This window comes from Salmo salar, chromosome ssa15 (genome assembly GCF_905237065.1).
Source record: "Salmo salar chromosome ssa15, Ssal_v3.1, whole genome shotgun sequence".
Classification (NCBI taxonomy): domain Eukaryota; kingdom Metazoa; phylum Chordata; class Actinopteri; order Salmoniformes; family Salmonidae; genus Salmo; species Salmo salar.
Genome location: NC_059456.1, coordinates 62,310,582 through 62,332,938, shown reverse-complemented (window position 1 = coordinate 62,332,938; position 22,357 = coordinate 62,310,582). Strand labels below are relative to the sequence as shown.

Below are 22,357 nucleotides of genomic sequence, written 5' to 3'. Positions count from 1 at the left end.
GTTGGGTCGCCCCAAAAGTTACATATTGCAGCTAACTCAGAGAGAAATGTATGGTCAGAGTTGCCACATCCTATAGCCCATGAGTCCATTTCACTGTTGTGGCCATGCGTAAGTGGTCTGTGAGTTGTCATTTTGATGGGGTGTGTGAATACAGTTCTTCAAATTTGGGTATCAGCATTATGGGCAATAGTATTTTATTCACTCTGTGATTGCTAAAATTAAATATTAGTCTACTCTTCACACCAACATTATTTAGATAATTACACAAGCTACACTTTTATTGTGTGGTTATTTAAGCCTTCTTATTTTAATGCACCTGTTTTAAGTCACAGTCAATATGTAAGTATTGGGTATATTATGAATATGGATGAATGTAGAAAATACCTTGTATCCTTATGTTGGAAGTGAATGTGTGTAGTCACATGAAAAAACATTACAGTTTACTATATAATACTACATTATTATCGAATTATGTGGTACACTGTAGAATACTATACTACACGCTACTATCCCTCGATCATGTGTAGTACTTACTGTATAATTTTGTAGTATACTGTAGAATACTATAGTAAATGCTGCAGTAATGTCCGAAAACACTACAGTTCACAAAAACACGACCATTTTTTAACTATTGTAAATACTACAGTATTTCATTTTCATATACCCTTCGCCCATATCCAAATTTGGCCACCCATAAGTGGGTATACAAGTATAGACCATATAATGTGTTCCGTACATGTTATTCAAAAGAGCAGAAACTCTTTAACTATCCATATCCTTCCCAGTCCTACATACTTACAGGTTACGGAATATGTGCTATTTTAGTTTCCTCAAGGAGAAAGCCTCCGCTTCTATGTCAAAGATAATAAAACCAAAAAAACGATAGTAAATACTACATTAATGTCAGCAAAAACACTATAGTAAATACCACAGTATACTGTATTCAGCAAATACACTACAGTGTATACTACAATCTGCAAAAACACCACATTAATTACAATAGTATATTTTAGTTTTCTTTTACTACAATATTTATACTATAGTTAACTATAACTTCTACAGTAAATACTACAGTATTCACTGTAGTGTTTGTGCAAACTTATGTCTATAGTAAAGTCTGCAAAAAAACTACAGTGAATACTAGGGTATTTATACCATAATATACTATAGTATTTTTTTGTGGGGTGTTTTTATACTGTAGCTGTCTTTATGAGGAAGAAGCAGGCCAGAAGAAACAGGCCAGTAGGCCCTTAAATGCACTCACAGAACAAATGAATAATTCATTCCAAGACATGTAAAGAAAAATATGTTTATTTTCAGTCTAGGAAGAGATGATGAAGGTGCATCTCAAAGGGGGATGGATGTTAGATAAAAATACACTTGATTTTCCAACAGGTATTTTTTAAATATTTTTTATTGCCTTCTGGACAAGGAATTTTGTTGACCAAGCACTGTACTCTGGATGTTCATGTACATGCTTTCGGTTAAGGAATCTCACTTTAACTTTAGATGTTCAAATTTTGTATTTTGGTCACATATCATGTTTAGTATTTTTACATCTGTTTTCAAACTGAAATAATTTGAGTGGTAAAGGCCATTTATTTGATGAATATTGCACACTACAAATTTCATTCAGGCTCATAACATTTAACATTAAATATGAATTGTTGACTGTATTCAGAAGAAATAGGTCATCGGTGACAGTGTTCATATGCTGTACAGTATAAAATGGTTAATACAAAAAGGCATACGTGATTCACAAACAAGTAAAATACTAAAATACAATTGAGTCTGATGGAAATTTTGTATGAAACAGTTATTTACTGACCATTACTGTTATTAAAATGAGATCACTGGAGAAAAAACAATTATTTCAAAACATTTTTTTAATCATTTTGTTAAGGTTATATTTTTTGCTCCAATTAAATTATGGTTCTCACAACTATCACAGGTTTAGTCATAGAGAGACAGAATGTTGTATGGCAATGTTCCACCTTTATTTTAGTTTTTATATTTATAGCAAGAGTGAGAGTATAATGCTCATGTTTGAACGGATAGATATGAACAATATCAAAAAGGTTTGAAGCTATATAGCGTTTCTTTTGAAATTAATGTTGCAAATGTAACAGCAGGTTCTTGTGACAATTTTCAGAACAGATCATTAAAATAAAGGTGAATCTCAACATATGAAGTGCAAAAAGAGGTTTCAATAAATGCACTGGGACTGACTGAAGGTCTTAGGCAATGTACAAATACTCTTAAAATGCTTCTTCCTTTTTCTCCTTCACTTCCTCACCTCCCTCCTAAGGACACATCCTTCCGGGAACATTTTGTACAGTATTTGGGCAGGGCCATAGTAACCATAAGGACGTACCTGTGAACTACTATATCTACACTGCATGTTACTTTTATATTTTAGTAATTTAGGTCTTATACAGAGCGACTTATAGGAGCAATTAGAGTTAAGTGCCTTGCATAAGGGCACGCCGAGAGATTTTCACTTAGTCAGCTCAGGGATTCGAGCCAACGATATTTCGGTTAATGGCCCAACACTCGTTCAGCCTAGGTGGTACAGATGGCTACTCTACCAGCAGGTGTGAGTGGCTGGCATCCACCGCTAGCACAGAGAAGGTTAATTCAGTTGCATCTCACAACAAATGGCATCGACAACAGATTACAAATGACCTCAGACAAGGATGCTGCCACAATAACGTTAGGATATTATCTTAATTGTTTGCTACCTAACATGTTACACATTCAGTTTACTGTATTTTTGTTAAGTGAAAATGTTCCACAATCAACAGAAAGGTAGTTAACATAGAACATGTTGTTCTATGTCAAAATTCTGCCCAAACTAACATCGCCAACAAAAACGGTAACAACAACAATATGATAAAAAATTACCAAGATAAAAAACAACCCAACAGCAATATATATATATATATATATATATATATATATAAAACTCTTAATCCTCATCATAGAAACCAAACCAGAATATTCCTAGTGCAGATATATAGAACAATGTAAACCTGGTTCTACCACTATCAAAGTTAGTTAATAAATGATAATAACGTAGACAGCACGCCAATCAGTATTTCCTCTCACAGAGAGTGCTCACATCATTGTTTCTACAATGGTGTGGGTGGGCTTGATCAGGATGTTGTCCCCATTGGGGTTCAGAGGCTGGGTAAGCTCGCTGCTCTTCACACTGTACTCTTTGGGGCGAGAACTCGCACCTTCCTTTACTGGGGCAGCCACTGCCTTAATCCTCTGTGGGGTGTAGAGGAGAATGTCAAATGACCCACATGACATGAAAATAATGCAACGATAAAAAGCCACTTTGTAGAAATCCTTGTATCATGCCATAAAATCACATTACATGGTATACTTCATCATGTAGACGGCTTATATCATGTGTGCAATATAATACAAGTTATGCAATTGCATACTGCATGCCATTAACACAATGCTGCACTCCATTTCAGGCAGTGTTTGTATTCATACAACTAGGAGCTATCTAGCATCATCTTTTTTGTTTGCGTACCTCTATGAACGGTCCGTCGGACTGGAGGATCTTGATGACCATTACCATGGGGATGCAGATCATGGAGGCGAGGGCCAGAGACCAGCCCAGGCCAATAGACCAGTCTGGGTACTCATACACCTTGTTATAGGTCAGGGGCTTGTACTTCACCAATGAGAAGATAAAGCAACCCTGGGAACAACAAGAAAAATGGTTTAGGACATGATCACTTATTTCACAGTACATTTTCACTCTGATCCAAGAGGTTCCTCATGTTTTCAAAACCACAGCACAACAGTGTTGGGCTGTTTAACACTTTGTAACAGTGGAAAGCTGTTGAACACACAGTAACAGTGTTGGGCTGTTGAATACTCACCGCACAGAGGACGGGAGTGATAAAGGTCCAGCTCCATTTCATCCACGGGTTAGGTCGGTAGCCAATCATGTCTTCAATTGCATCATAGAAATGATCAGCACCTGTCAACAATACAGAAGAACTTGTTGTTAGAGACACACTCCTAGTCTCCTATACAGTAAAGTTAACCATCGTATAAGACCTGTGCATTTTCTCAAGGTAAAACAGGGTGACATCTCACTATCAACTATAAACAGAATCAGTATCCATCTCTAGACCATGAGAAGAGCTACAGTACAGGGTGTGGCGCCATCATAGCTTCTATAAACACCCTCATCTACCTATTGGTTGTTCCATGAAGTCATATGGCATGAACAATCTCTCTTTAGCTTATTGTTAACCGTTACAAAATGATTATTTACAAAACCAGCATGCTTGCTCTCTTAATAATAGCAACGTGGATCACAGTGCTAGTAACAACACCTCTAGAAAAGGCATGTGGGTTGCTGTGCTCCTGTTCACCTCTTCATTATAAAGGTGGCATAGTTCTTAATTTGTCTTCAATAGAAGTCAATAGAAGCCAATGGGACATATGTGGAAGCCAATTGAAGTGTTTTACGATAAGCGTGAAAAGGAACAGCAAGGGTATTGTATACACCAAGCGAGGTCATAACTCATGCGTTGTTGCTGTTTTTCCCTTTAAAAACAGACTCATAACGTTTGTTCCTAAATGTAGGATAAACAATTTATTTGGAAAAAAAGGTACAAACTTACCATAAACCCAGGCTACAGCAATACATTCAAAGAATGCAACCCACAAAAGGCACACACCACTGGCTGCATAGTAGTCAAAGAGTTGAAACACATACATGCCACCCTGAATAGAATGAAGATAGCAAAAGTTAGTTTCCTGAAAGATAGATAGAGATGGGGTTGGACATGGATAGGAAAAAGTGGTTGATACATAAGAATGCTGGCACTGGGCCAATGAAAGGAGAGTTCAACAGGTGATGAGATGTCATTGAAGTAAAGTTAACTGCTAACTGGAAAATGACATTCCAAATTGTTCCATTCATGATGCGAAACACACAGGATGTGCTATAAGAGCTCGGTAGTAGAACCCCCTCTATTTGGTTGCAAAAGTGTGACAACGGCAAAGCATGTGGAAAAAGTCATGTGTTGTTATCTATTTTGTACGCTAACCTGAATTGCAATGATAGAATCTTAAGGTCTTTTATATACTGTCAGGTCCATTATTATTGGCACCCTTGATAAAGATGAGCAAAAAATATAGTAATAAATAATACAAATATTGAGCTAAATTGTATGCTCAGTAAAATTGGAAAATAATATGATTTTATACTAATACAATTGCTCAGAGAAAGAGATTTTGTTCAACAAGTAAGTCAAAAAATCCCAAAAAGATACGGTTCAAAATTATTGGCACCCCTGTTTTCAATACTCTAGCACCCTCCCCTGCTAGTATAACGACACTAATATAATTGCTTTATTACTTAAACAACATCTCTTTCTCTGAGCAATTGTATTAGTGTATAATAATATTATTTGCCCATTTTGTTTTAGCATACAATATAACTCAGTATTTGAATTATTTATTTTATACAGTATTTTTTGTTCATCTTTATCAAGGGTGACAATAATTATGGACCTGTTGCTGTAGGTGAACTTACTTTCATTACAATGGTCCCAGAAATTATAGTATGTCAAGGTCTAATACAATAATTGTAAGGTAAGAACAACATGTAGTGCATAAAGTTACACTGAAGTGCTGTTGGTGTACTTACTTTCGTTACCATGGTAAGTCCCAGAAGATAGCTTATGCAACACATCACAGCTATAAAGATCTCACGGCGGTAACCAATCCTTAGGACGGATGGATACAGATCCACCAGGGAGGTGATCTGTCCTTCCACTTCGACAAACTGGGGAGACATAAAGAAAGCCATTAACCTTAGTGTCCTACCAGAACGCTGATGGCCATTACCATTATAATTGGTATTGCTTTTAGGCCTTATTGCACAAACATAAATGCTAAATACATGATAAATTAACAGCCTACAATCAGTTGGCCAGTTTATTAGGTACAGCACCCCGTTCACGAAAATGGTTAACTTCTACAGACAGTGAGTCACAGGACTGGGGCTTTCTATATAAAGCAGGCAAACAGGCATCGAGGCATTCAGTTACTGTTCGATTGAACATTACAATGGGCAACTTTGAGAGTGGTATCATCATCAATGCTAGGAACGCTGGTTCCAGCATCTCAGAAATGGCCGTTCTCCTGGGCTTTTCACGCGCGACAGTGTCTAGGGTTTACTGAGAATGGTGCGACAAACAAAAAACTGTCACGATTGTCGTAAGGAGTGGACCAAAACGCAGTGGGAAAATGTATACTCATCTTTTTTATTGAAGAAGGAAAAACAAAATAAACACGTATACAAAACAAACGACTCCAAACAGTCCCGTCAGGTGCAACAAACACTAAACCAGGAAATAACTACCCACAAACCCCCATAGAACAAACACCCCTATAAATAGGACCTTCAATCAGAGGCAACGAGAAGCAGCTGCCTCCAATTGAAGGTCAACCCAATAAACACCACATAGAAATAGACCAACTAGAAATGACATAGAAATACACTAACATAGAACATAACCCAAACAACCCTGAAACACCCTAAACAAACACCCCCTGCCACGCCCTGACCAAACTACAATAACAAACAGCCCCTTTACTGGTCAGGACGTGACAGTACCTCCCCCAAAGGTGCAGACCCCGGGACACCTTAAACAACAACAACAAAAAAACACAAAAATAAACCCCAACACAAAAATAATCCCATAACTAAAGGGAGGGAAGGGAGGGTGGCCACCGTCACCGACGGTTCTTGTGCTACACCCCCTCTCCCCAACCTCCTACTACGGAGGTGGCTCAGGCTCCGGCCTTACTCCCCAACCTAACCTGTCCACCCCCGCTAACTGCTTATTATTATTTACCCCTCCCGAAGTCTCTGGACTAAGGCGCATCGCTGAAGACCTCGGGCTGAGGCGCGTTGCTGAAGACCGCGGACCGGGGCGCCTCGCTAAAGACCTCGGACCGGGGGGCCTCGCTGGACACCTCGGGCCGAGGCGCGTCGCTGGACACCTCGGGCCGAGGCGCGTCGCTGGACACCTCGGGCCGAGGCGCGTCGCTGGACACCTCGGTGCGAGGCGCGTCGCTGGACACCTCGGGCCGTCTCTGCTGGCTCCGGACTGTGGGCCGTCTCTGCTGGCTCCGGACTGTGGGCCGTCTCTGCTGGCTCCGGACTGTGGGCCGTCTCTGCTGGCTCCGGACTGTGGGCCGTCTCTGCAGGCTCCGGACTGTGGGCTGTCTCTGCAGGCTCCGAACTGTGGGCCATCTCTAGACGGGGTACTGTCGCTGGAAGCTCTGGACGGGGCACTGTCGCCGGAAGCTCTGGACAGGGAACTGTCGTCGGAAGCTCTGGACGGGGAACTGTCGTCGGAAGCTCTGGACGGGGAACTGTCGTCGGAAGCTCTGGACGGGGACTGCGCACTGAAGGCCTGATGCGTGGGGCTGGCTTTGGAGATGCCAGACTAGGGACATGCACCACAGGGCTAGTGCGAGGAGCAGGAGCAGGACGAACTGGACTGGGCTGACGCACTGGAGGCCTGGTGCGTGGTGCTGGCTTTGGAGGCGCCAGACTGGAAACACGCACGTCAAGGCTAGTGCGAGGAGCGGGAACTGGATACACTGGGTTATGAGTAGGCACCGACGGTCTGGAGCGCACCGCCTGCACAACCCGCCCTGGCTGGATGGTAACAGTAGCCCTGCACGAGCAGAGTGCTGGCACAGGGCGAACTGGGCTGTGCAGAGGCCTGATGGCTGCCGTGCGTAGAGCAGGCGTAGGGTAGCCTGGGCCTAGGAGGCACACTGGTGGCCAGATGTGCTGTGCAGGCATACTCCTACCCGACTGGATGCCCACTCTAACACGGCACTTGCGAGGGGCTGGGATCGCTCGCACCGGACTGTGCGTGTGCATGGGCGAGATCATGCGCACTTCCACATACACCGGTGCTCTCATGATCCGTTGCTCCCCATAATAAGCACGGGGTGTTGGCTTAGGTCTATTACCTGACCTAGCCACTCTCCCCGTGTGCCCCCCCAAAAAATGTATTGGGGATGCCTCTCGCGCTTGCCAATCGGCGCGTATAACGCCTCGTAATGGCGCCTTTCTGCCTTGGCTGCCTCCAGCTCCTCCTTAGGGCGCTGGTACTCCCCAGCCTGGTGTCATGGTCCTGCCCGTCCAGGATCTCCTCCCATGTCCATGAATCCTTATATTCCTCCTGCTGCTCCTTCCTCCACTGCTTGGTCCATTTGTGGTGGGTAGTTCTGTCACGATTGTCGTAAGGAGTGGACCAAAACGCAGCGGGAAAATGTATACTCATCTTCTTTTTTATTGAAGAAGGAAAAACAAAATAAACACGTATACAAAACAAACGACTCCAAACAGTCCCGTCAGGTGCAACAAACACTAAACCAGGAAATAACTACCCACAAACCCCCATAAAACAAACACCCCTACAAATAGGACCTTCAATCAGAGGCAACGAGAAGCAGCTGCCTCCAATTGAAGGTCAACCCAATAAACACCACATAGAAATAGACCAACTAGAAATAACATAGAAATACACTAACATAGAACATAACCCAAACAACCCCGAAACACCCTAAACAAACACCCCTTGCCACGCCCTGACCAAACTACAATAACAAACAGCCCCTTTACTGGTCAGGACATGACAAAAACATCCAGTCAGCGGCAGTCCTTTGGGCGAAAACAGCTTGTTGATGAGAGGTCAAAGGAGAATGGCTAGAATTGTGCAAGCGGGACAAAAACAGGCAAATAATAGCGCAGTACAACAGCGGTGTGCAGAACATCAACTCAGAACGCACAACTCATCAGTCCTTGTCACGGATGGGCTATTGCAGCAGACGACCACACCGGGTTCCACTCCTATCAGCTAACAAAAAGAAGCTGCAACTACAGTGGACATCCGTAGACCTCTCATCAACGAGCTATTTTCACCCACAGGACTGCCGCTGACTGGATGTTATTTGTGGAAAAACATTGCCTGGTACGACGACTCCTGGTTCCTGTTGCATCATGCTGATGGCAGAGGATTTGGCAGAGTCCATGGCCCCATCCTGCCTGGTGTCAATGGTACAGGCTGGTGGCGGTGGTGTAATGGTGTGGGGAATGTTTTCCTGGCACACGTTAGGTCCCTTGACACCAATTGAGTAACGTTGCCATGCCCCGAAGAATTCAGGCTGTTCTCTGTCCTGTAGGCAAAGTGGAGTCCGACCCGGTACTAGATGGGTGTACCTAATAAACGGTCTATCGAACACATGCTATATGAGCATGTACACAGGTTCCAAATATGGAAAAATGGCTGAAATGTGGGACCAATTTTACTTCTCAGTGGTCTGTTGAAAGTTGAACAAAAACGCAAAGTTTGCCTCCATACATGGACTTCTTTTTCCTCCTCCTCAAATCACTGATTAGACTAAAGAATCACTGCTGTCTCTGTTGTGCAATAATGAGACATTTTATACAAGGCTCCTCTTGGGAACACTGGCTGGGCCTTCAATTGGCTATTTCATGCAAAACAACAGTCTCTCTCTCTCTCTCTCTCTCTCTCTCTCTCTCTCTCTCTCTCTCTCTCTCTCTCTCTCTCTCTCTCTCTCTCTCTCTCTCTCTCTTTATCTCTCTCTCTCTATATATCTGTTGTTCATGGAAACCCTCTCCATTTCGGGCTTATCCAGTTATAATGCCATTGGCTGAATAATTTATAGGCAGTGCTGTTGTTATCGTGGAAATGTATCTGGAGTCACACTTCTCTGATTTAGTGAAATAGACTTTGTTATTTAGCATACACTGAAAGCATTTTTCTCTCCACATCCTATAACAAGCCCTCTCCTCATAACTATGGCATGTACATAAGAGCCATGAAACAATACTGTATTCAGCACCACTAATCTGCGTAAAATGTGTGGTCAAGAATTATGCCCACTCACTCTCCCACTGATCTACTTTCCAATGGAAATAACCGTACTTGAAGCATAAGTTTTTGGTGTTTGGCTGAGATGTCATTGACCACGAGGAGGACTGAGTTAGCAGAAAGTAAAATTACACTTGGAAGCAGGAAATGTGATAGTGAGAGAACCCCACTGATGCCTCCTTGGCCTCACCTCCGTTCGTCTTAGTCAACACCTCGGGAGTCTGGACTGCAATGGACACCTCAAGAGAAAGCTATGAGACTAAACTGTCTGGTTCTATCTATTCAATTATGTTTCCTGAAATAAATGTATTACTGGTTCACATACTTCTAAAAAAACTATTTCCTATTTATGTTCAAGCCTTCAAGATGTAACAAATGTTTTGACATGGTTGAACTGTTCTCCACTCTGGGTTGCTTTTCTTGTCTGGATTTTGTATCTTATTATAAGTTCACTGTAATGTCCAGAGTTCTCAATTGTTTTCCCTATATGAACTGTAACTCAGTAACATTTTTGAAATTGTTGCTTGTTGCATTTATATTTTTGTTCAGTATACTTTACACTACTGTATGTGTCCCTACTACCTATATATTTACATTGTAACTACATAGGCATAGTGTAATTACAATGTAGATACACTAACTACATAGTGTAAGTACATTGTAGATATATATTGTTCCAGGGTCGTTGAAACTAGAGACATGTACCAAGTACCGTATTACCAATAGAAATGTATACTAGTTATTGCTTTAGTACTGACCTGACTGTCGAGGCCTAGTAGCAGAAGCATGATGAAGAATAGGATGGCCCAGAACGTGGGCATGGGCATCATGGACACAGCCTTAGGGTAAGCAATGAAGGCCAGGCCAGGACCTAGAGGGGTGAAGAGAGGGCAGGGGGGAGAGACGGAGAAGAGAATGAACCAACCCATCTAATTTGAGCTTGGACGGTATGAGGGGGGTAAAAACGTTAAACTAAACACATTCAAATGGTAATGTTACATTTACAGAACTGGAGTGATAAACCTTTCTGTATGCTATATGTTTGTCTTATGTAAGGACTGGATAGGTGGAGGAACTATCCATTAAGTATTTGCTAATGGTCATATGCTGTGTGTGACTCTAGCATCCTGCATTAGTATACAAGCTAAACAAATATTGTCAAAGCAGATAGAGATTTGCTCAAAAGCTAATTCAACAGGATTTCAAGGGCACTTGAATATATACAAAATGACGGCAAACTCAACTCAACAAACTATCATTAAATCTTGCCAAGTCCATCCAGGCAGAATAACACAATGAACTTTTGCACAGATTTTTGTAATTATTATTTACTGTTATCAACAACAATTTACATTTAGAGTAACCTTTTGGCAAATATGACCTATTTTTTAAGTTAACCTTTTTCCAATAAATATGCATGAATTATAGCATTTAAGAAAACATTCATCCCAATTGACATAAACATAGCTATAACAGTCACAGTACAATAGAATTCTCTATTCGTAATAATTAAAGTAAAAGTACATGGAAACAGGTTCTCTCTAAAGCAGGTTGTTGTTAAGCAACACTGAACTGAACAGAGCGGGCATGCTTAAAGAAGATGCATCTCCTTCGAAATCCACATGGAATATAATATCATGCTGGGCTAGCTAGAGTCCACTTCAGGGATCCACAGCTCAATACAGTAAAGTTCTTAACATTACAGTTACATTACAATACTTAGCACATTTGTTTTCAACAACTATTTCACTGGTGGTGAGCACTGGTTGTTATAACACAAATGATAACAATTATCAATTTTATTGGAACAGAATGGCCAAGATTTTCTTATTTTGGCTTACTGCACATTACAGCAACTCCTCTAGACAATTTCTTAATTCAATAAATCCACACTTGCCACACTTGGGGTTAAAGGCACCAGCTGGGCCAATGTTCCACTCTAGGGTTTATAATCTATTGATAATATGGATCTTTCTTTAAAAATCGTGCCATTCTATATTCTATATCATTACATTAATGTAATTATATATAATGGGATGATTTTTTTAAACAAATTAAATAGATTTTAAACCCTAGAGTGGAACATTGGCCCACCTGGTGCCTTTGAGCCCAGGTGGCTGTGGATAGTAGAGTACAGCTGTGATTATAAGTATGGTTGATTAGAGTGGCTCTTTATTGAACCCAGCTTTACATGGTTCAGCAGTAGCTCAGACACACAGCACAACACTCAACCAGGGCCAAATTCACTATGGAAAACACATCATACAAAAAGCAACACCTCTTTCTTTCAGGCCTTTATTCAAGGAGTGTGCAATTGCCGATATCTCTACATTTCGGCATTGTCGTTCATTGTCGTTTCAGCAGTGCCCACCATCACTGCTATGTTCACGGTTGACCTTTGACCCTCGTACCTGACTCTGCCACATCGGCAATATCCACCCCTTGCTCTTGTGCCATGAAGCCCAGGACGGAAAATATTGCGAAGCCAGACACAAAACTGGTACCGCTGTTCAGGCCTCCCAGCAGCAAACAGTCCCTATGTCACACATATATCATGGAGGATGTTAATTTACACAGACGGAACGGAAGTTCCCATTTTTTTCTTAAGCAACCTGCTTTGACACGAGTTGATCTCACTACTACTACAGCCATTCCCCCATCGACATGACAACGAAGCTCACCTGTAGCAGTTGTATTTGTACTTGTTGTAGCTCCCCAGTGACGTCATAGCCCCCAGACAGATGGCGTAAGAGAAGAATATCTGGGTTCCCGCGTCGATCCACACCTGAGGCGGCAACAGCAACAACATGATGCCAGTCTGTTCAGTTCACCATTCATCATACACTTCTGGTCACTTGGTTGGCAACCTTTTTCATCTTTGCTGGGACATAATTGGGTTAGATTAACCTAATGTGATGAGATTTGACATTTAATTTGATTAAGTATTTTATTATTACTTTTTCTATCTCTGTTTAATTGAATGCACAACTAACTAAGCTTCTGAGTCTAAGACAAATAGCTACTTGATTAAACATGTTGCGATCGCAAATACAATTTTGGGGAATAAAAAGGAACATTTCCATCAAAACTGAACAGCCTATTGTTATAACATCGGAAATCAAAAAGAACATGTGGGATGCCATGCTGCAAATGTAATTTATTCAACAAAAGTAACTCTTAGCTTTTGGCTCAGAGAATGTAATAAAAAACATCCCAAAAGCACATGATGTTGCAAAATGATTGTCATGGAACTTTTCAGGTCCGCCAGGCATAGTTAGTCACTTCAATCCAGAGGAAGGAGCAAATTGAATTATGTCATAAATCTGGATGATTGGAGAGTTCTAGCGGGTCTTGCATTGTGAACACATGTTCTCTCAATTATAGTACCACTAATAATTCAACCAGACTTAAGACCTACAAAGGCTGTGGACTGGTTCCTTTTCCGCAGTCTAGATGACTTTGCGATGTAGAGATATCAGTAAGAGGCCCTGATAGACGTGTAAGTAAACAGATATGCATTGATGTCGGATAAGGTCATTAGGGGTGGGTGGAGGGGACTGTACAGAGACAGTAAAGATGGGTAGAGGGGTGGGGATTAGGATTCTGGGTTCTGGCTCCTACCTCTGGGTCCTGTAGGCGGGTCAGGTTGGGGTAGAGGTAGAATTTGATCCCTTCGGATGCCCCTGGCAGAGTCACACCACGCACCAACAGCACGATAAGCATGATGAAAGGGAAAGTTGCTGTGATATACACCACCTAGAAAAAAACAGATAAAGACTGGTAGAGACATATTAGCTGATGTCAAGGTTCCATGATGCAATGGGACAGAGATTGTTCCATCCGCTGATGTAAAGGTTCCGTAATGGAATGAATCTTGGAGAGGATGCTTTAGGAAGAAGTTGCCCCCAACTACAGATCTACTATCCCCCATCAATAAGGTGATGAAAAAATATCTGATCCTCCGTAGGGCAGCCTTTACAACAACAACAAAAACACATCTGGTTTATAGGATTTTCACAGTCAGACATGATTTTCGGACATGTACTGATGTACATTTTTCACACAGTTTTCCCTCATTACATTTCTTATGATATACATTTTTCCTCATGTTTCTTTTCACCACTTCCAGCTATATCTGGTCTCCCGTCCAGGGACCAACCAGTATTGACCCTGCTTAGCTTCAAAAGCAAACCAGCAGTGGGATGCAGGGTGCTATGTTGCTGGAATGAATGGGCCAAAAAGTTGCAACTGGAAAAAAGGCAGCCAAAGCAAAGGCCAAGGTAACAGAAAAGAGGGGTGAGTTTTATTTAATTATGTTATATATTTTTTTAAATCACTAAAGACATGTCCTAGGTGGCAAAATTCCAGATGGATATTGTAATTTATGAGTGTAGTAACAAACCCCCACCTCGCAACCCATGCAACCTCCCCCCGCCCCTCAGCAAGCTGTGCCACATTTATTTCAATGGGCACAAGCACTGTCCATGACACAAACTGTTCACCCTCCACACACACACACATTTTGCCTTGGGGTGGAAAGACAATTTGGCAGTTCTGAAACTCATTTCCTGTAATTCTACAGATTTTGCCATTCTTAAGTGTGTTCATGTGATGTCTGAGTGACTCAAACGTTATAATAGAATCAATGGGCTAAAAAAAAACTTTAGCTGACATGGGCTAGTTGATGAACTGTCATATATAGCTCTCTAAGCTCTGCAATGACTGACATAACAAAAGGGAAACTGCTGACACACTTCCAAATGTCTAAATTGCAGCTTGTGCATTCTACTATTCTGGGTCCGGATGCCTATTGCGTATGGCTGCTGTGGGGGCTCCAGGGATGGCCCATCAGCTGAAGCCAAGGTTTCATCATGAAATTTTAATAGGTGGCGTAGTCGGCCATTTTACAGAATGGAATGTTTCTTGCTTTGAATTTTTTTAGATAAACACATAGGAAAGGGGAGCATGGAATATACAGAAGAACACAACTCCACAAAGAAAGTTGACTGTAGATTGCATTGTGTGAGGATATTTTAAGTTGGGGTGGGCGGCTGAAGTGTGTGCATGGAAATACACCGTACAGTAGTGTATGCTAGATATGCAGCGGTTTACCATAATGGAAGGGGCTAATTCTGTGTTTTGTTTAAGTAGGGAGCTGAAGCCACAAATGGGGTATTTCTGTAAGAATTTGCCAAATAGATCTCCCAACAAATCACAGTGGTAATAAAGCAGACTAGCATGCCTGGGTGTCAGACTGTTTCTGATATCATCAACACAGTGACATCGACAAGTTGGCTACAGCAGAAAACATCCACCACCTGGACCTCCCAAGTGGCGCAGTGGTCTAAGGCACTGCATCGCAGCACAGAGGTGCCACTACAGGCTTGGGTTTGATCCCAAGCTGGCTGTGACCGGGAACCCCATGGGGCGGTGCACAATTGGCCCAGTTGTCATCCGGGTTAGGGAAGGGTTTGGCCGTGGGGATTTCCTTGGCTCATTGTGCTCTAGCGACTCCTTGTGGTGGGCCAGGTGCCTGCAAGCTGATGTCAGTTGGATGGTGTTTCCTTGGACACATTGGTGGAGCTGGCTGTGTCTCTATAAGCAGTGTGGCTTGGCAGGTCATGTTTCGGAAGATGCATGGCTCTTGACATTTGCCTCTCCTGAGTCCGTTGGGGAGTTGCAGCGATGAGACAAGATTGTAAATACCAATTGGATATAATGAAAAACATTACTCTACCTTATTAAATCTCCTTTTTTTGGGTGTGTGAATAAACACTATTTTTAGAGACTGCAAACAAGTCTGATAACAACCACAGCAAGCTTCTACAAACCTTCCCAGTGGACTTGACTCCCTTCCAGATGCAGAAAAAGCAGACAATCCATACTGCCAGGAGACACAGGGCTAGGTCCCACTTTAGAGGGCCGATGTCGTCGATCCCAGAAGAGATGCTCAGCACGTTGCGTCTTAGGAAGGAGGGAACAGACAGAATACAGGTCAATTACGGTCTTTGGGGAGAGGCTCTGATGGAATTGTACGTCTATGTAGACCCCTGCATGATACAGTACAGTATAGTACAATTTCTCGCTCTACAATTATTATTTATTTTTTAAGTAGGGCAAGTGTGACATCTCATAATTCCTGTGGGTCCTGACCAAGGTTTCATGCCAACAGCTATAACATCAAAGCAGTGAAAAGCAAATAGATAGACGATATGTGGTGGGGATATAATGTGTGGTGAGGTTAAGTTTTCAAAACCCCCCCTCTGCTCTAGCTCCTCCTGGGCCTGAATGTGCTGTGCCCTGAGAGAATATTAAGAGATGACAGTATGTTATTTTCATTCTATGTGTTATATTTCTGTGGGATATTCTACCTCATCAGTGTCTGGCCCATGGATATGGTAGAAAGTAGATATAATCTATGCTGTTGGATTTTGTGTTGACCAAATGTAAGTAAGCATTATTTTACAGGGAACTGGGATTTGAAGTTAAGTGATTGTGTCTCCCCAAGAGGACACATATTTGGCAGTACTTTTAAAAGGAAAGGAAAACAACAATACCCATTGATCCAAATATAGTGTAGTGAAAGATCCAATTTAAAGATAGAATAAACCTCATGACTGAGCGGGGAGTTTATTAAAGTTCAGTGTGCTTTCTGCTCTGGAAATGTAGCCAATCCAAACATATGTTTACATCAAACAAGGAAGAGGTACAGTATCTGTAGTGTTCATGTTGTCTGTTTTATTTGTTTTTGACCTTGTATATGTGGACAGAATGTGTGTGTGTTTATGCGTGTGTGTGCGTGGTTGCATGTGTGTGTACTGATTTGTGTATGCTTGTGTGTAGGCTTTTCTGATTTTCTCTGTGTGTGTTTGTCTGCGTGTGTGTCAGAACAGAGTTAGCCCAGCTGTTGGACAGTGAGTACTCACTCCCAGAACTCAGTGACGGGGGAGGTGAAGTTGGTGATGTTGGCAGCCAGCATCAGGGTCTTGTTCTTGCGGAACGTGTCCTCCACACACCGGTCTGTGTTCCATGGCTGATTGCATTTGGCCCAGGGCAGCTCCGGCTGAAAGCACTGGAATAGGTAGTAGAGTCCCCAGGCTAGAATCACTATGTAGTAGATGTTCAGGAGAGAGACGATCACAATGGAGGCGTAGCCAATACCTACAGAGAAGAGAAAAAGTGTAATCCCTAGCAAAACAATGTCATAGGGGCTACAGTATGTGACACTGAATCCCCTTGTAAACGACAATATGTAAAGCCAACATTGGAGCTGAAGCACTTCAGTGAACACTGACCTAGTGCCTTTTGAGGAGATTTATATATAACCAATGGAAACAAATCTACTCACTCAGATGGTTCACAACTCAGCTCACTCCTATTTCAAAGAGAGGATGTTTCCCTGGCTTGAGTGTACTAACTACAGTTATAATGACCTTAGTGTTTGTATGTTATTTTTAGATATGACATTGGTCCCCACCTAGATACAGAAATCCCCTGTATTCTTCCACTCCTCTGAACTATTATTAGACTGGTGTCACCTCCGGTAACCCCCTCTCTCCCGCCTCTTCCCCCTTTCCTCCCTTCTCAGCCCCCACATTCCACAGACAAACTGTTAGACAAATGAATCCATGGTTGTGTGTGTGGTGGGTGAGACAGGCCTTCTGAATGTGTAAAAAAAGACTAAGAGGGATAGTGGAAGCCACCTATAGGCCACCGGTGGGTGTCTGTCTCTCTGTAGTCTGTGTGTGCGCGTGTGCGGACATGTGAGTGTGTGTGCGTGCGCACACGTGCATGTTTGTGCCAGTTCACACACCCTGCCAGTCAGACAGGCAGCTGCCTCAGCACTCCTTGATTATTCAAGCTCATCAACAGCTGCTAAAGATCGGCTGCACTCCCAGCCCTTGTCTTCAGCTGTCTCTTTCTACCAGTCGCTCCCGGCTTCATGGAATAGCAGCTCATGGCTGGGAGCATTCACTAGAGTGTTAAAACATCTGAAGGGGGTCTATTGCTGCTTTGTTATGTTCAGCTGTCTCACTACTTACTGGTCTGCATGATAGAACTGGTCTTCCTATAGTATATTACAGTGAAAATCTATGGCAGGACCCTGACTGATAAGGAGATACGTTTTAGGGACATAACCTCACACCAGGACTGCAATAACAACATCATGCATATGTGGTGTGTATGTATGTATTTACCTGCCAAAAATAGGCCAGTCTCAATGTTTGGTGAGTGTTCAATGTTTGGTGTTTGACGACGTCCAGTCTCTAATGTAAATTAGGCAATCCTCAATTACCTGGTCCCAGATCAGTAGGTTTTTGTGCTTCAGTCAAATTCTCATGAAAACAAAGCACAGTCAGAGAAATTGGCTGAGGCATATCCAGATCTGGGACTAGGCTGCTCCTCATGCTATTCTGAATAATGTACTTTACACATCACAGAGCCGGCTAATGAATGAAGTAAATGTGGTCCAATTACCTATTGGAACCCAGCGAGGGACACCTCAGTAGAACATAATGTTTGTACACTGAGTCTAGCAACCCATAGACAGCATAATCAGTGCTGCTGGATGCTGTTAGTGAGTTATGCAAGAGCAGTCAGAACAACAATACCAACCACAGGCTGGGTAACGTCACTGGATTTAGTTTTTTTTAAGCAGGATGTGAAGAACACCAAGGCTAGAGCAAGGGCAGGCAACATAATTTTAATTGTAGATTTTTTTCTACGATGGGACACATCACTAAGCAGGCATGGAGTAGGCTTGGCACAGAGCAGGCCCCGCCTAAGCAATGCTAATGGAAACTCTGCAGTGTTTAGGTACTTCACTAATTCCTCTCTCCGTCTCTGACGTTACCACCTACAGTACATCACACCATACCCAAGAAGGCTTACACCGCATCCTTTCCCTGCCTACTTTCCCTGATGATGACTGGTCTAAGGGCAATATGGGAGAATGGTATTGGGACAATAGGAAGTGTGGTGACTCACCGGTGAAGATGGGGCAGAGTTTTTCCCAGCAGGTGATGCCTCCCTCAGAGGTATACTGGCCCAGAGCCACCTCCAGGAAGAACACCGGCAGGCCTCCACCAAACAGGAAGATGGTGTAGGGGATGAGAAACGCACCTGGGTGGAGGAGAGAAAGAGAGACAGTTAATCTACAGGGTCTGCAGTATGTGCCTACCTACAGCCATTTCACAAATCAAAATCCTGTAATTGCAGTCCCCGAGTTGAGTTCTTTGAAGGTTACTGAAAAAAAATATCTAACTTGATTGACCCCCCACTTTAAGACCTGTTTCTATGGAGAAAGGGCCCATGTTCATTTGAATGCCTACCTCCACCATTCTTATAGCAGAGGTACGGGAAGCGCCACACGTTCCCTAAACCGACAAAGCCTCCGGCCACGGACAAGATAAAGTCTAACTTGCTGGCCCACTTCTCCCTCTGGATGGGCTTGCCCTCTGCCTCATCCTCCGGTCGAGTGCCTGGGCTCTTCCCTGGCGAAGGCTTCAGTGTGTCCTTGTGGAAATCTTTCAGACTTTGTAGCTTCTCTTTCTGTGCCATTCTATAGAGGTTGAGAGTAGAGAGGACGAGGAGAAGGAAAAAGAGAGGAGAAAGAGAAAAAAATTGCGAAAGAGTTAGAGAAAGAAAGCGAGAGCGAGATGAACAGGAAGAGGGCAAGAAGGGGGAGATAGAGAGAGACGTGAGCCGGATAAGGCAGAGATAGGACGGTGCATTAGCATGATAAGAGTGTCTCACGTGCTGTATAGTCAGCCATGGTGTGATACAGTTATTCAGCTATAAGAACTGCAACAGTATGGCTATTATTATTTCACTTTGGATATTGTGCTCAATCTTGCATTGAAAATCACTCTGGGTTGGACTAGATAACTTATGGTAAAATAATTTTTCTTGATGGCATTACTCACTTGCGCACAGTTATACTGTACAACTATAATTTCTATGTGCATAATATAACATATTTAATAAAATCTTGATTATGTATTATTTTTTATACTTTAAGGGAATGTTTTGAACATGATATACAGTATGCCTTACTGTATATTGTATACTGCATAAAAATAAAAAAACATCTTAAATAACACTGACAAACTCATGATATCCACCATAGATATATATCCCGAATCACATTCAAATAATTTGCCTAATGCTTAGAGCAGTTGGACTAACGTAGTCCAAATTTACAGAAGAAGATATCCCTGTGTTTTCCGAAAGCTTGGCTTGGTTCCGGAAGATCCCACAGCTCAAGTTCACTGAATGTTTATATTGTAAACATCCTTTCCAAGAAAGACAAGATTCGTCATTAGCGTCTTAGGTATGCCATTTCCCTGCCTGTGCCAAAGGGCTGTAAAACACCCAACCCGGGGCAGGGCAGAAGGTAAGAAATTGCTTGGACATGTTAAGACACAAATTGATGTAATATAATACTACTTACTGCTGTAATATAATGAATAGCGCTGTATAAAACAGGAAGAATGAAAAAAGCTGCTATGATTAATCGTGAGGCTGATATACCAGTGTACCGGGGTAAGGTTTCCTCTCCTTTTGAGGCTGTCCCAGACTGAAATGCAGTTGGCAGGAACAGAAACATCAAAGGCTTCCCTTTACTCTCGCTGGCTCCAATGGAAATCTGTTATAGGTGATTGCGTTGCTAACAAAAGCCTACGAGTCGGTCGACTATTATTCTCCAATGAGTAAATCTTTCTCTTTTAGCCACTGAAAGTGACAGTATTATTCAAAGTTGATTTATAGTTGGACAATACATATTACCAGTTTAAAGAACAATCTATCCAAACTATTCTCAGTTGAAAGGCAGCTATAAATCTTCAAAAAGGTATCTTCATTCACCATGTCATATGACTAACACTCCATACAGGAACATCATGTAGCAACTGTACAGGCAGAGTGAGAAACAGAACAGAGATGCTTTTAAGACGGAAAACTACTCTACACACATTGTAGCTATTCACAGACAAATACCACATTGGGAAAATGCAATGCAAAGCTGCAAACATTGACCAGTCTAACAAAGTCTAACAAAAAAGGGAACTTGTCTTGCAGTGTAAAATAACTGCTTATTATTTCGTTCAATTATTAAAAGGATGCTAGAGCTACAACAACACAGCCCCTCATTACTCAATCCATCCACTCTTATTTTCCTCTGCATCGCTCAGGACTCATTCTGACTGTAATATTCTAGGTTCTCTCTGTCTCTGTTATACATGACAAGTCAACTTGAACCGCCGTCCACTCGCAAACCTCATTACATAACTGGATCAGCTATCGCCCACTCTATTTTCTCTATTTTCTCTCTCTCTCTCTCTCTCTCTCTCTCTCTCTCTCTCTCTCTCTCTCTCTCTCTCTCTCTCTCTCTCTCTCTCTCTCTCTCTCTCTCTCTCTCTCTCTCTCTCTCTCTATGTGCTTTCACCTGCTGGGTGCTGGGAGGCTGTCTGCCTTGGGTAAGACTTAAGGCAAACCGTCCTTGGAATGGCCAAGTGGCCCACCCAGAAACCCTTGACTAGATATTCTCAAGCCCTTCTAAAAACACTACACTGTCATTATCTGTAAACACAGCATTAGAAACATGTCCAATTTAGCATCCGATAGTCAGTCAAACACAAAGAAAGATCCTGTAAAAATTGCAACAGATCAAAAGGTAAACAGACATAAAGAACAGAATGCAATCCATAGTCTTTGTGAATTTCAATTCCTATTTTCACACTCACAAACATCAACAAAGATATTTAAAATATTTTAATTGAAGGGTTTTTAAGTACTTACATGAAATTGCTTATTCAGTTGAAACAAAAAGCATCCAACAAAACACCTTAATAATCACTTGACATAAATATTAAGATAAGGCTATTTTCTAATTCCAGTTGAGTAATTCCAAGGACTTACATTTCCTTCATGGTGTGGCTATGTGTAGTGTGCTTCTCTCTCAGCTGTCTACATTCCTCTGTACTGAATGCCTTTATGCCAACACAGCTCACAAGAAGTAGAGTTGACAGCGAGGCCCGCCCCTCAGATAAAGACAATTAAATCCTATGTGGAGATTGGGCACTGCCTCATAGCCGCAGACCAACTATCCAGATACTGACTCGGGACTGTAAATTTCCACTTCCCACTTCCACCCCCCCCCCGCACACACACACACACACACTCCTCTGGGGCTGAGGGACTGGGGCTGAATGCTTTGCCCTGCATGTGTTACAGGCACCTCTTATTCATGTAACTGAAACAGATGACAGGGTAGGGTGGCAAGGGAGGGAGGGGGTAGGGCGTGAGGGCTTGAGCAGCAGCATGGAAGGGAAATCAAGCCTCATGGGACAGCTTCTGGACAGGAGAAAGGACCCCTCTTAAATCATTATGTGGGT

General features: G+C 42.3%; 1 protein-coding gene across 2 annotated transcripts; it reads right to left on the bottom strand.

Annotated features, from left to right (window-relative positions):
• Positions 1-1,295: 1,295 nt before the first annotated feature.
• On the bottom strand, positions 1,296-22,100 carry LOC106571856 (sodium- and chloride-dependent taurine transporter). Of its 2 annotated transcripts, none has more exons than XM_014145357.2 (14): positions 21,882-22,100; positions 19,295-19,524; positions 18,951-19,085; positions 16,889-17,123; positions 15,794-15,926; positions 13,584-13,718; positions 12,644-12,747; positions 12,374-12,498; positions 10,721-10,833; positions 5,687-5,824; positions 4,656-4,758; positions 3,903-4,003; positions 3,548-3,718; positions 1,296-3,273 (listed from the first exon to the last, which is right to left on the bottom strand). In XM_014145357.2, exons 1-14 carry the CDS (start codon positions 21,890-21,892, stop codon positions 3,118-3,120), a joined length of 1,890 nt encoding a protein of 629 aa, XP_014000832.1. In that variant the 5' UTR covers positions 21,893-22,100; the 3' UTR covers positions 1,296-3,117. The 2 variants fall into 2 exon arrangements, with proteins under 2 accessions (XP_014000832.1, XP_014000833.1); XM_014145358.2 differs by having other exon boundaries at positions 21,762-22,074.
• Between the last annotated feature and the right edge of the window lie 257 nt (positions 22,101-22,357).